Source organism: Polistes canadensis, unplaced genomic scaffold (assembly GCF_001313835.1).
Source record: "Polistes canadensis isolate GaletaPanama2010 unplaced genomic scaffold, ASM131383v1 scaffold_59, whole genome shotgun sequence".
Lineage (NCBI taxonomy): Eukaryota > Metazoa > Arthropoda > Insecta > Hymenoptera > Vespidae > Polistes > Polistes canadensis.
In genome coordinates, this window is record NW_014569606.1 from 567,910 (window position 1) to 580,577 (window position 12,668).

General features: G+C 32.4%; 2 protein-coding genes across 5 annotated transcripts in view; both read left to right on the forward strand.

Moving 5' to 3' along the window:
- Window positions 1-12,668, forward strand: part of LOC106785915 (nuclear receptor coactivator 6-like) — a 237,998-nt gene that overhangs the window by 47,017 nt on the left and 178,313 nt on the right. The window lies entirely within an intron of this gene.
- The window catches only part of LOC106785916, a 114,379-nt gene that overhangs the window by 16,932 nt on the left and 84,779 nt on the right, over window positions 1-12,668 (forward strand). Inside the window, exon 3 of the mRNA XM_014746746.1 lies at window positions 4,496-4,800. Coding sequence (XP_014602232.1) covers window positions 4,496-4,800 — 305 coding nt within the window. The remainder of the gene's footprint in view (window positions 1-4,495; window positions 4,801-12,668) is intronic.

Below are 12,668 nucleotides of genomic sequence, written 5' to 3' on the forward strand. Positions count from 1 at the left end.
TATATATATATATATATATATATATATATACACATTCGCACATATAAACTTATATCTATGTATGTATGTATATATATACGTGATACTATACCGATCTGTAAAGCTTTACAGACGGATTTGCTGTTCTATCCTACCTCCTCGTATACACGCACATTGAGACAATACGTTTATAGGTATGCGTTTCGTTATAGGTATACTACCAACGAAATCTCAAACATATATATTACAGTTCAATGACACGCAGGACTATGCGAATATAACAGAGCAGCAAGGTAGAGAATAAACGAAAGGACGACGAAGGAGATTCAATATCGAGATCTACGAGTAATCGTAGGTGTAATCGAGTCTGTGTACGTTTGTAAATGTAACTTTTTGGTTCGCGAACGGTGAAAAGCAACTCCTCCCAGAATTTATCTTTCATTTTTATTTGTCTTTCTCTGTCTGTCTCTCTCTCTCTCTCTTATAAGTATTATTCTTGTTCAGATTCGAGCCAAAGATAAACTCAGATATTTTTGATTATATCGAACAGCGAAATAAACGATCTCTTTCGTATATTGTTGATTATATAATATAATCATACGTTTAAGAATTTTAGTTGTCAATTCATATTCTTTTGTGTCTATCAATATGATGGCTTTTTATTGATCTATAGGATTGTTCGTAAATCGGTTGTGATACTGATAAAAAGAGTTTATTGTACAAAAGATTTAGGAACAAATTAACATTTAGATCGCATAATTTTATTTTTACTTACGACGAGATAGACGTAGAAAATTTTTCAAATAATTTTGTTGTTTTCTGTATCAAATGTTTAGGATACACCTGTAATTAAAAGTAATTTTTGCAATTTTTCCCTATTTACAAATTGTTTCAATTACTTTAGAAAGTTTTCTTATTGATCTTGAGGAAAAAAATGGGTGTGTACTATGCTCGTACATAAGTATGCAATCCCAATGCAGTAGGTGTACTCAAACATCCGGCCGGTAGTAGACTATAATACAGTTTAATATTAATAATAATAATAAAATAATAATACATTTTCATGAATATATTTACGAATCGCGACATGTAATCTTCATTAAGTCGTTATACTTAATTCAATGTACTTGAAATGATTTGTTTTTCTTTCATAACAAATTTAGTATTGAACATTAGGTTATTGTTGCGGAAGAAACATCGTTATTATCGTATGACGTCTTAACGATCCTTTCATAGAGTAAAGTTACCTCATACGAAACACAAGTGGTGCACGAGCGTAAATACGAGCTGTGCACAAAAGAGCCAATTTCGTCGAGAGGAAATCCGTGAAAAGCTTTATTTTCCAGCATATTCGTCCCTGTTTCCAGAGTCATTTATTTCTCTTTCTCTCTCATTCTCTTACTCCTTTTCCTCTTCCTATTTCTCTTCCTCTTTATCTCTTTTTCCTCCCTCAGCCTCGTAGCTCTCTTTTCCAAGGCTCGTTATTGAATTTGTGCAACGGTCGGGCGAATCGACGATATCGCCTTTCAATATCGCTTCATTTGGCTCACGTTCATTCGATTTGTGGAAATATCTGACTGCGTCTACGTCTCTTTTCATTTCACCCCTCCTCACCCAGCTCACCCCCTTCTTCATAAAACTCTTCGAACTCGACGAACAGCACCACTGAGTTTTTCTTGTCATCCTTGTCATTCTCGTCATGGATCATCTTAGGAATAACTAATCCTTTTTAAATATTCCATTCGAAATGGAACGGAAATTAATCGGATCTTTCTACGGCACGTTTTTCCTCGCGAGAATCTGATTTATTATTATTATTATCATCATTATTATTATTATTATTATTATTATTATTACTATATAGAATCCTTTTAGATATTCATCTTCGAACGATTGTATAAATTTGTGTTGAATAACGTGACGATTTTGGAGATATCTTTTTTTTTAGACGAATATCGAATTTATTGTTTATTTTTTTTTTTTATTGACGATTTTATCAGATGGGAAACGGTGATATTAAAAGTGATAACGCATCTGATTTCTCTCGAGTTTTTTTATCGTTAGACAATGTACTACGTATAATTGTATTTCGAGCTGTCAATTTAAAACAATCGATATTTTGTTTTGATATAATATTTTGAAATTGTTTTTTACACTTAAATATATTTTAGGATTATTAAACAGATAGTGATTCATGAAACTTGAACGGGTTACTTAAAAAGGATTTTATAGTATAATAGGTTCTAACTTCTTATCACCTTTTCTTTGTGCGTATACACCGATTCACCTGTCAGGTGCAATTGCACTTTATTTTTTAAACCAATGTCAACGAAATGTCAGAAGATATTTGACATTTTATTTCGTTATTTTGTATATAGATAGATAGTATACGTTTGTTACACTTATTTTATCTCGGTTAGGTGTGACAGTTATTACCTTAATTGCATATCGCTTCAATGACAAGAAAACAATTATATCACGTGCGTTATTTCGCATTCTTTCAAACTCGAATTTGAGCAAAATTTATTTTAACATAGAATCTAGATTTTATCTTCATTTTAATCAATGCTAGGTAAATGTAAATTATTCGAAATTATGCATGAAACTTATGAAAGCTGTAGGAATAGATTTGTTAGACATGAATATAGGACGATGGTGAGATTTTCAAAGAGAATTATAATTAGGCCAATTTATGTAAATATCTACCAAGTTTCCAAATGAGAAAATAATTAGTCGAACATGGTACGGATATAGTAATTTTTAATTTGCAAAAAAAGTAGAAGAAAAAAATCAACAACTTGTATAATAGAACAATTATTACGTTATTTTTAAGCATATAAAGTAAAGAAAATTTCAAGTAATATTTAATTATGCTATTTATTATTAAATAAGTTATAAATGAGTATTCTTTCAAAGAACACAAGAAAAGATATAAGAATAAATTTTGTTATATTTTTTTTTTTAAATTATAAAATCATTCAAATTAAATTGATTCAGTTTTAGATTACTCAAAATTAGTGTAGTATCTCTCTGTATAATAACTTAATCCAATTAACCGTGCAAATAATCTTCTACAAAGATTATAAATTAGGGCATTAACTCAGGAGTATCGTATAATCAATCTAACAAATAAATATTTCAATCGGTGATTCAACATCGTTGCGTGTTATACACGACTGATAATACACGACAAATATTGTAGGGTAATAAAAATAAATTAAATAAACGAAGAGGAGAAAGGAAGGAAGTAGGAGAAAAGAAAATAGGGAGAAAAGTAAACGAAGTGAGACATTTAACTGGAGACCTTTATTATTACAAATTTAAAGAGAAAAAATAAAAGTTAAAGTCTCGAAATGTCGTGAGCGAACGAGTTTGCTTGGATCATTCATTTGCTTTCCTTTCTCAACCTTCAAAAATCAAAAAGGGTTGTTATTATTGCGGTAACACAAGTTCATTTTTACGAGCGTATACCAAGGAAGAAGGTCGAAGTAAAAAACTGGGAACGTTTCTACGGGCGTCCACAGAAATATAAGCTCATTAAAGGAATTGGCGAGAAACCGATGAATTTATTAGTCGTAAAAATGACAATGCAGATGGAGAAGAAGCCCCATACGTGCACAAACTTCGCACAAACTTCTGGAGATCATTCTTCGTAACTTTCTTAACAGAGAGAGAGAGAGAGAGAAAGAGAGAAAGAGAGAAAGAGAGAAAGAGAGAGAGAATGAATGCTTATATACAGTAAATACGCAACCAGCTGTGTGCGTTTGTGGGCAGCCCATAAACACGACGGTACAGAGTCTGCAGCTTTCTCCAAAGGCGACGTCGTGATTTCACCGTAATCGTACGTACGATGAAAACGGTGATCGTATATTTCACGCGTACTGTCATCGATAAAAGCTCCTATCGACGTTTTATCGTGACCGCCTGCTCGTAAATGCGCGCCTCTAAATCTTATCCGAGCTTTTTTTAAAAAGCACCTACCCACATTTCACGTGCTTTAACGTACTTCTCGAGCTTTCGATAGACGTAGTTTTTTTCTTTCTTTTTCTTTTTTTTCAAAATTATCGTAGAAAATTGATTCGATTATTTTTCGAATCATATTCAACGTATTAATATTTTTTTATTTTTTATATTCATATTACATAAGTGATTATTTTTCTTTATATTTATGGGAAGATAATTCTTTGATATATATATATTATGTACGTACTGTGAAATATTTTTTTTTTTTTTAATAATAAAATTATTCGATTTAAATATAGAAGTATAATATATTTTATAAGAAAAATTGTAATGTAATAAAGGAGAATTATTTATGTCGGGAATATATATATAATTATTCCAAGTTTGATGTTGATATATTTTATTCGGTATAAATTGTTATTGCTTTTTCTTTATTTATATTTGGGGTTTATTTGTTAACGTAGGGAAGAAAAAAAAATGTGCGAACGTTGGTCATCGTTTTCTCTTTTCATGGTATTGACTATTATTCTCTGAACATTTCACTTTTGCGCAGGGCTGTATTCGGCTGGAACATATCGATATGTTCTCATGGAGTATACTCGTTGAGTAATTGCATGTTCTCTCGACGGTGCTTAAAAGTGGAAACGCGGATTGCAAATCGGGAAGCCAGATATATACACGCCTCTCCCTTAATACAGTGGAATCCAATTTATCGGAATACTGTGCATTGGAAATGGCCGTTACGCGATTCTCGCTTGCCTGAAATGTCAAACGCGGCTGTACTTTTGTTGGACATCATCGTCTACTCCTCGTTGTTATGTCCTACCTTTGTTATTGAACAAATGAGTACTAAAGCATGTAAGTATTTATGTATGCATGCAGATTTATGTATGTAAATGGATACAAAAGTTTTATTATATTGAATTGTACTCGAAGGTATTATATCGTATATTTGATGTATTTAATCCTTCACAACAATGTTTCTCAATAATTTTGTTTAATATAACTTAAATGTTTAGAATATCAAATTTTAGACGAATCATTTACAAAATTAACAACAATATCTTTTTTATTTTGGTGTAAGGATAGATACTACAATTTCACGACTAATCAAAACTTTAACGTAACTCACATTCAATCAAAGTAATACAATAAATTTTGTATGTCTAATAAACATTAAAACATTAAATGATATTATACTTAAAAAATATTAATTTTTGATATACGAACCGTGAACACAAAAGAAAAATCTAATTAATAATAAGCATTAGATAAAAGTTAAATGATCGTATAGAAAAGTAATCAAAGTTAATCCATCCTTTAAATAGATTAATCTTATAATACAATATAATAGATCGATTGATTGCATAAATCTTTAGATTCGATATTTGATCGAGTCAAAAAGTTTAAAAAAAAAGTAATGGACGGAAAACGATTAGTAAAGTCTAACGTTATTGGAAAAATAGAAAGAAAAATGTAGTGAGATAGAAAAGGAAGGTCTCCCTTTCGAAGAAAATTGAAAATAAGCTCCCGGCGAAACTCTAGCCCATATTAATAGAGACGTATCGATCCAATGGTAGAGGCTGACGTAACGGGCAAGATTGTACTCTGGGCTGCTTCAAATATCCTGTTTGTCCGTATCTTGAAACGTTTCCGAAGCGAAGTGTACACAAACGATCGGATTTTATAGACCACTGGCTAGATGTGGTGCGTAGTCGCGAAACCCGCCAGGATGAAAGTGGGTCGATGCGAATGTTATGCCTCTGGCTGAATTTTCAATTCTCTTTGAAGTCCGATTCTCAGGACGACGATCATCGTCATCGTCGTCATCATCGTCGACGTCAACGTCAACGAATCTTTTCTTTATCTTTCTCGTTCTCTTTTCAAAACGTAACAAGTTAAAAACGATATTTTACGTAGCATTGAATATCAAACATATTTTCATTTCTTCAAACATACGCTTTCATCTTCCTTTTTGTCATCATCCTACTCCTACCCCACCACCTCCTCCTCCTCCTCCTTCTACTCTTATTTTTCTTCTCTTTTCTCTCTTTGTTACTCCATCGATCCAAGATTTTATTTTTACGGATTTGACGTTTTTAAATTACGAATAAAGGGAGGGAATGAAGGAATGAGAGAAAACGGATGAATACTATCGAGCGATATTTTTACCTCGTTGCGCAATAACGCAAACCCGATGTTTCACTCGGAACTTTTTAATCCGAGTACCACCACCACCACCACTACCACCACCACCACCGGGTTCCGGCTATATATTTTTATCGTGTATTCTTGTACCATAATTTTAACATGTCTTTCTTTCTCTCTTATCTTTCTCTTCATTTTTCTCTTTTTATCTTTTACTCCGCATCTTTTTTACGATCAACGTTTACGTGTGCCATATCGACGATGGAAATAATTTCCCGTGCTCCGATTCCTCGAACTTCGTTTTCGCAGAAGCTACGATTATTTCGGTATTTCATTGGTACCGTATTTTCAAGATGAGTTCACGGTGCATGTTTGAAAATGTGCGAATGGTGCACGCAGTTAATAATTATTGCGATATCGATGTGTGTTGCAAAAGATCCGTATAAATTTGTCAATATACAAATTGATAAAATATTTCCATTAGATAAATTAAAAATTTGCAATATTGTTTAAAATAACATATGAGATAATATAACGTATTGCAATCATCTGAACGAGGCATTCGAATTCCAAGGAAACCTTTTTCCTTTTTCTTCTTTCACATTTGAAAGTTGAAACGATCTCTCTTTGAACGTTTGATCGTGAATAGGCAGAAGTGTAGCGAAACGTAAGAGCAATAAACATCAATTAGGATTACGCAAAGCAATAAGACTTCTTCTTCTTTTTAGATCTTAGACTAAGATAGTATTTAACCATTAGTATAGGTATTCATTATTAATTATGTTACAAGGTAGATATGTCAAATATAAATGGTATAATTATCGTTAATTGGTTTGGCAAAAATACCGACTCGCTAGTTTCGTTAGACTTGCTCTATCACTTTGTTCTGTCAATCGGTAGTGGTTGGAACGAACTTTCTTGTTTCATAGAGATTGTAGACATAATAGATGGTGTCATGGTATTACGTGTGTACGCAGGTGTACCAACACGACTATTCTACTTCTAATGTGTGTACATTCATACATTTAAAGTACATATTCGCGAGAGAAAGAAAAATAAAGAGAAAGAGAAGAAGAGAAACTTAGATGAGTGCATACTCCTCGTGCACGCAAATGTCAATCTTGTATCTTTTCTCAATTCTTTTTTTTTCTTCTTCTTCTTCTTCTTCCTTTCTTTCTTTTTTCCTCTTTTTTTTTTTACGAGTAACTTTTGCGTTGCTTTAAGGAAGATCGTCCACCCGTCGGGTAACAATTGTACGAGTCGTAGGATCGTAAACCACGACAGTAAATGCTGGATCTCGCGATAAGCGTGCATATGTATGTATGTATGTATGTATGTGTGTGTTTAGTCTGAGTGCGCGGGCGCGCGAGAACATACACACAAAACGTCAAAACTCACTTCGGTTTATCACCGTTTCTTCTATGTTTCGCGATTACTACACGTCCGTTTACCGGAAGCCGATACCTTTGGTCATTCGTATGCTTTGCTTTGAAAATAAAGGCATCGTTGAGTTAACATAGAAAACAAAAAAAAATATAAGTGGAAGAAACAGAGAGAGAAGGAGAAGAAAGGGGGAAAATAAATTAGCGGTAGAAACGATTTTTTAACAAAAAAAAAATGTAACGGTGCAAATAATTTATCATTCGAAGTAAAACCGATTCATTTTGAAATATATTCGATGCCTCGAGCAACGTAAAACATGGCTCATCTCCCCTCTATCCCTCTCCTTCTTTACGCGACACACGTATTACAAACTTGATATCCCGATACAGATGTATTTTATATAATAAATTTCATTGAATATCTTTTTTTTTTTTGCTTCTATAGAATATATTTTTTTTATATTTATATCCTTGCGACTATGTAATTGAATTTCGATCGTGTATTTCTCACTTTAAGTCAATTTGCATAAACATTTAAAGAAAGAATTTATTATTTATTTATTGCACGCGCGTAATTGATTCATATTTTAATGAGACTTCCAAAAGGAAATGAAAAAAAAAAAAAAAACACTATGTATTGCTTCTGGTCCTTTCACGTGCTAAATCCCAACCGATAATTTGAAATAATGTTTGACGGGTGTAATCTCGTACGATTACTCGTAAATTCGAATATTATTTCAAAACGATCTCAGTTTAATTATCTTTAGAAGGATATTCGTGTAATTAATATCAAGTATCTTTTTTTTTCTTTCTTTTTTTTCAGTTTCGATCGTGTTTAAATCTGATCAAGGAAGTAAAAAGAAGAGAAAACTTGGAACTCTCTCGTTTTCTCAGCGAATCATTCGATAAATTTGATATTTTTCAATAAGACCTTGTAAACTCGATCGAAGAGTAAAGAATAAGAGGATATGTATGTATGTATGTGTATATATGTATGTACGTGTATACGTTAGAGAGTTAAGGGTCGTGGTAACTGGGAGAAACGTGGCGGATTCAGCAAGACGACGACGATTGGTTATCCCGGTAAGGCCAGATGTGTGGAGGCACACATTGTTTTATTGCCTTATGTACTATAAAATATATTACTTACGGTTTACAGACGCGTTATTGCTTCGTGAACATTGCCGACCACCACCGGTCTTCTTATTGCTTGCCTTGAGCTGAGTTCGAAACATCGACCATCTCTTTTTCTCTCTCTTTCTTTGTTTTTTTTTTTTTTCTTTAAAACCTTGCTCCAAGAGTTTTACCATTTTAAACTCGATTAGCCGTTCTTAAATATTTTTGTTCTTGTCGATGATGTTGTTGTTTAATTTTCGAATTTATTTATTTCTTTTGTTTTTCTCTTTAATTCTGACAGATACTTTTCACGCGGTTCTCTTTGGTCTTTCATAAAATAGCCCCTTCGCGAAAAATTAATTAATAGCTTGCATCTGACCGAAGTATGATTACACTTCTCACGAGTTTCGCATTTGTCTTCTTGAAAATCTACGATAAGAAAATGAAAAAATATTTATTATACGTTAAAAACGGTTAACGCGTCATTTTCGTAATACGTTGTTCAATGGTTTTTAATATCATTTCGATAATTTATCATTTCAACAAGTTATTATATTAACTTTTAGCAAATAACTTTCTATATATATATGAAGAAAAAAAAAGAACATAAACAAAAAAAGAGGTGTATCTTTAAAATACATAAAGAAAATAAAAAAACAAACTACACCATGTTACTATCGTTCAGAATGAATCTCAAAGCAAACGTGCTTTATCATTTTTATTTATTCGCTGTTATACACGTCGTTAAGACTTTTTTTTCCACCCTCGTATTATTATCATCATCATCATCATCATCATTACAGTTTTATCGAGCGATCAGGTATTTTTTTCATAATACAAAAAGAAGGAAAGTAAAGTAAAGTAAAGGATAACAATGTTAACGTACATTGACTCGCTTTAAATACATGTTTTCACTTAATATAATATTATACTACGAGTAAGGGGTTGTCGTTGTCGTCATCGTCATCGTGTGTTTCTCGTTAACGTAAGGCTCCATGAAGCTTGTAAACGTTACAAATTTTTTTTTCTTCATCGTGATACTGTGCAACAAAATAAAACAAATAAAAATATAAAAAAACATACACACACACACACAGAGTCGAACTTGGAACACGCGTTTTATCCTGTGGATGTTTGTTGCGGAGGTGAGTGCTTGTTGATGGGAAGGAGCAGACTAGACCAGACTAGACCAGAGACCAGACTAGAGCAGACCAGAGCTGAGCAGAGCAGAGAAGTAGAGAAGAGTGAAGGGATGAGAAGAAGGATAGAGAAGAGAAGAGAAGAGAAGAGAAACGAAGTGAAGTGAAGTGAAGTGAAGTGAAGTGAAGGGAAGGGAAGGGAAGGGAAGGGAAGGAAAAAGGGCGACGAAAGCTCTGCTTTGCTCTGCTAGGCTCGGCTCGGTTAGCGTGCCCTATTGTTTTGACAAACGCGCTTTTCAAAATGTTTCTGGCGCCCGGTGTGCGTCTACCAGACAAAGGATCTCGTGGGAAATGTTTCCATCTCCCTTTCTCTTTACCCCCCTTTTTCTCTTGCTTTCTTTCTCTCTCTCTCTCTCTCTCGCTCGCTGACTCTTCGTTTTTTTTTGTTTTATGTTTTTTTTTTTATTCTTTCGAGAGTGAGATACCAGGGTTACGGAACTTACATTTTACTGCTGCGGCATTTTTTTGCCACGTCGCATGTACCACCAGTACTACCGACAGCGGAATTTTATTCTCTCCGAAGTGGTGGATGAAGAGAAGGAGATGCATTGTCTACCTTTTTCGTTTGTTTCGTTGCATTTTTATTCCTCTCTCTCTCTCTCTCTTTTTCTCTCTCTCTCTCTCTCTCTATCGTTCTCTCGTTCTATTCTTTCTGACTCATTTTTTGTTCACTCGTTTCATTCCAGTTTTGATTCGATTCCGTCTGCCTGCAAGCTTTTCGCTCTTTTCCTGGTAGTAGTTACAATTTTACTGTTATATACTCTCGAGGATTGTGTTTTTTTATTCTTTTTTTTGTTTTTTAAAATAATTAATTTATTTGTTTGGATATAAGGATTAATATTTGTTTACGAAATTTTTTAAATCTCGTATAATATGTTTTTATATAGTTTTTGATTGATAGATTAATAATTGGGCTAATTTACAGAAATAAATATCAAATTTGATAAAATCTCGTCTAACATTTAATTTAATTTTATTTCTTCGTCGTGTTTGAAATGTTCTATGCGTTAATGATATTTTGTTAAAATTAATATGCATATGATTCATATTGTGTATTTAAATAATTTGATAAGTTACTAAATTTGTGTCTGCGCAATTTAGGCCAATTTTATTTTTTTTTGTTCACAATTAAATTCGCGTGTAACACAATAGAAAATAATATATATTTTAATATTTATACATATTTACTCTTTTTCTATTTAATTTTAATTATTATTATTATCATCATTCGCGCGTATTCATTATCTTTTTTTCTTTCTTTCTTTCTTTTTCATCTGTAGTTTTATTTGTTCTGCACGAACAAAGTGTCGTCTCGTCATTACCACTGGTAATAACAAAACCATTCCAATTGACACGTGTTACGTATATACATGCATATACGCCAAGAGATAGAAAGAGAAAGAGGAAACAGAGAGGAGACACAAACAATGAGAGTAGACATTGCAATGGTGTTACATACGTGGTCATGCTTGGTCGTTCGTACGCGATCTCATTGTCCAGAGAGTATGATTAACGAAACCGGGTCAACTGGTAATGCGTTCTTGCGATCTCTGTAATCATTTTGCATGGAAACTAATCATCGAGTCTTCTTCAGAGTGTGTATCTATTTCGTTTTATTTAATTTATTCTCCAAGAAAATATCCATGCAAAACAACATTCTCTTAAACTCTATCTCACTTTCTTTCTGTTTTATTATTGCTAATGAAGTTTCTTTGCATATGACATTTTAATTTTACGACTAAATTAATTTGATAAAGTCATTAACTCGATCGATTGAACGATAAAACTATCCGAATGATTACACAATAATAATAATAATAATAATTACACGATAATAATTATAATTAAATTAGATTATTGCTTTACCTTTTAAAAACGTAATAATAATAATTAAAATGCAATTATCTATTAGTTTTATACATACATTTCTATAACATTTCAAAGTGTTATTAATAATGATATTAATTAATTTATACTCTAGTAAGAGAGTAATCATTTTTTTTTTTTTGATACATCGATTTTTCATTTGGAAATTTTATAGCTAATAAGAAAACAGGTGTTTGCGATCGTTAAAAAATTCGAGATTTTTTCGTACGACATTTAATTCGGCGATATAGTTTGTCTTCCTTTTTTATCTATTTCTTGAAAAAAAGTAGATTGCAGCGCCGATGTTACGAGCTTTTCTACATCAGTGTTACCTAGGTAAAGAAGTCTTCCTTCTGTATGCAAATTGGTCGACACCTAGCTATCTACTAAACGACGTTTCGTGTCTTATCTTTACTCTCAAGAGACTTGCCGTTTCAAATAAGATCGCGTTCGAGCTACTTTCGATCTTTCGAATCAAATTCAAGTAAATGGTTTTTAAACAATTATGTTATTTCATTTAAAGTAATGATCTTTTTTTTCTTTTTTTTTATTAGAAAATTTAATTTATTTTCGACGAATATTATGACGAGTTATTCGTATATTACGAAGTTGACAGTTAATTAGTAATTGTAAAACAATTAGCTTACTCGTTTGACGAATTAGGCGTATTAAATAACATCATCTTTAATTATTTATTTAATTGGAAAATTTTGTAGATACTTTGAAAGATTGTTTACTGTAGATATATGTACAGTCAAACCTCCTATAACGCTGTAAGTGCGTTCCGCCTTATATGGAAACCGCCTTATAAGAAATTGGGATTTAACCGTACAAACCAAGCTAATTCGTAGCGCGTTGTATGGAAACCGGCTACCGCGTTGTATGGAAACAGCGCTAYAAGAAACWCARATTTTAGTACAAATCACATCATTCGTACCGCGTTATATGGAGACCAAAAAATACAAAAGACAAGATAAATTATAAATTATTTTTATTAAATTGAAGAGTTCATATA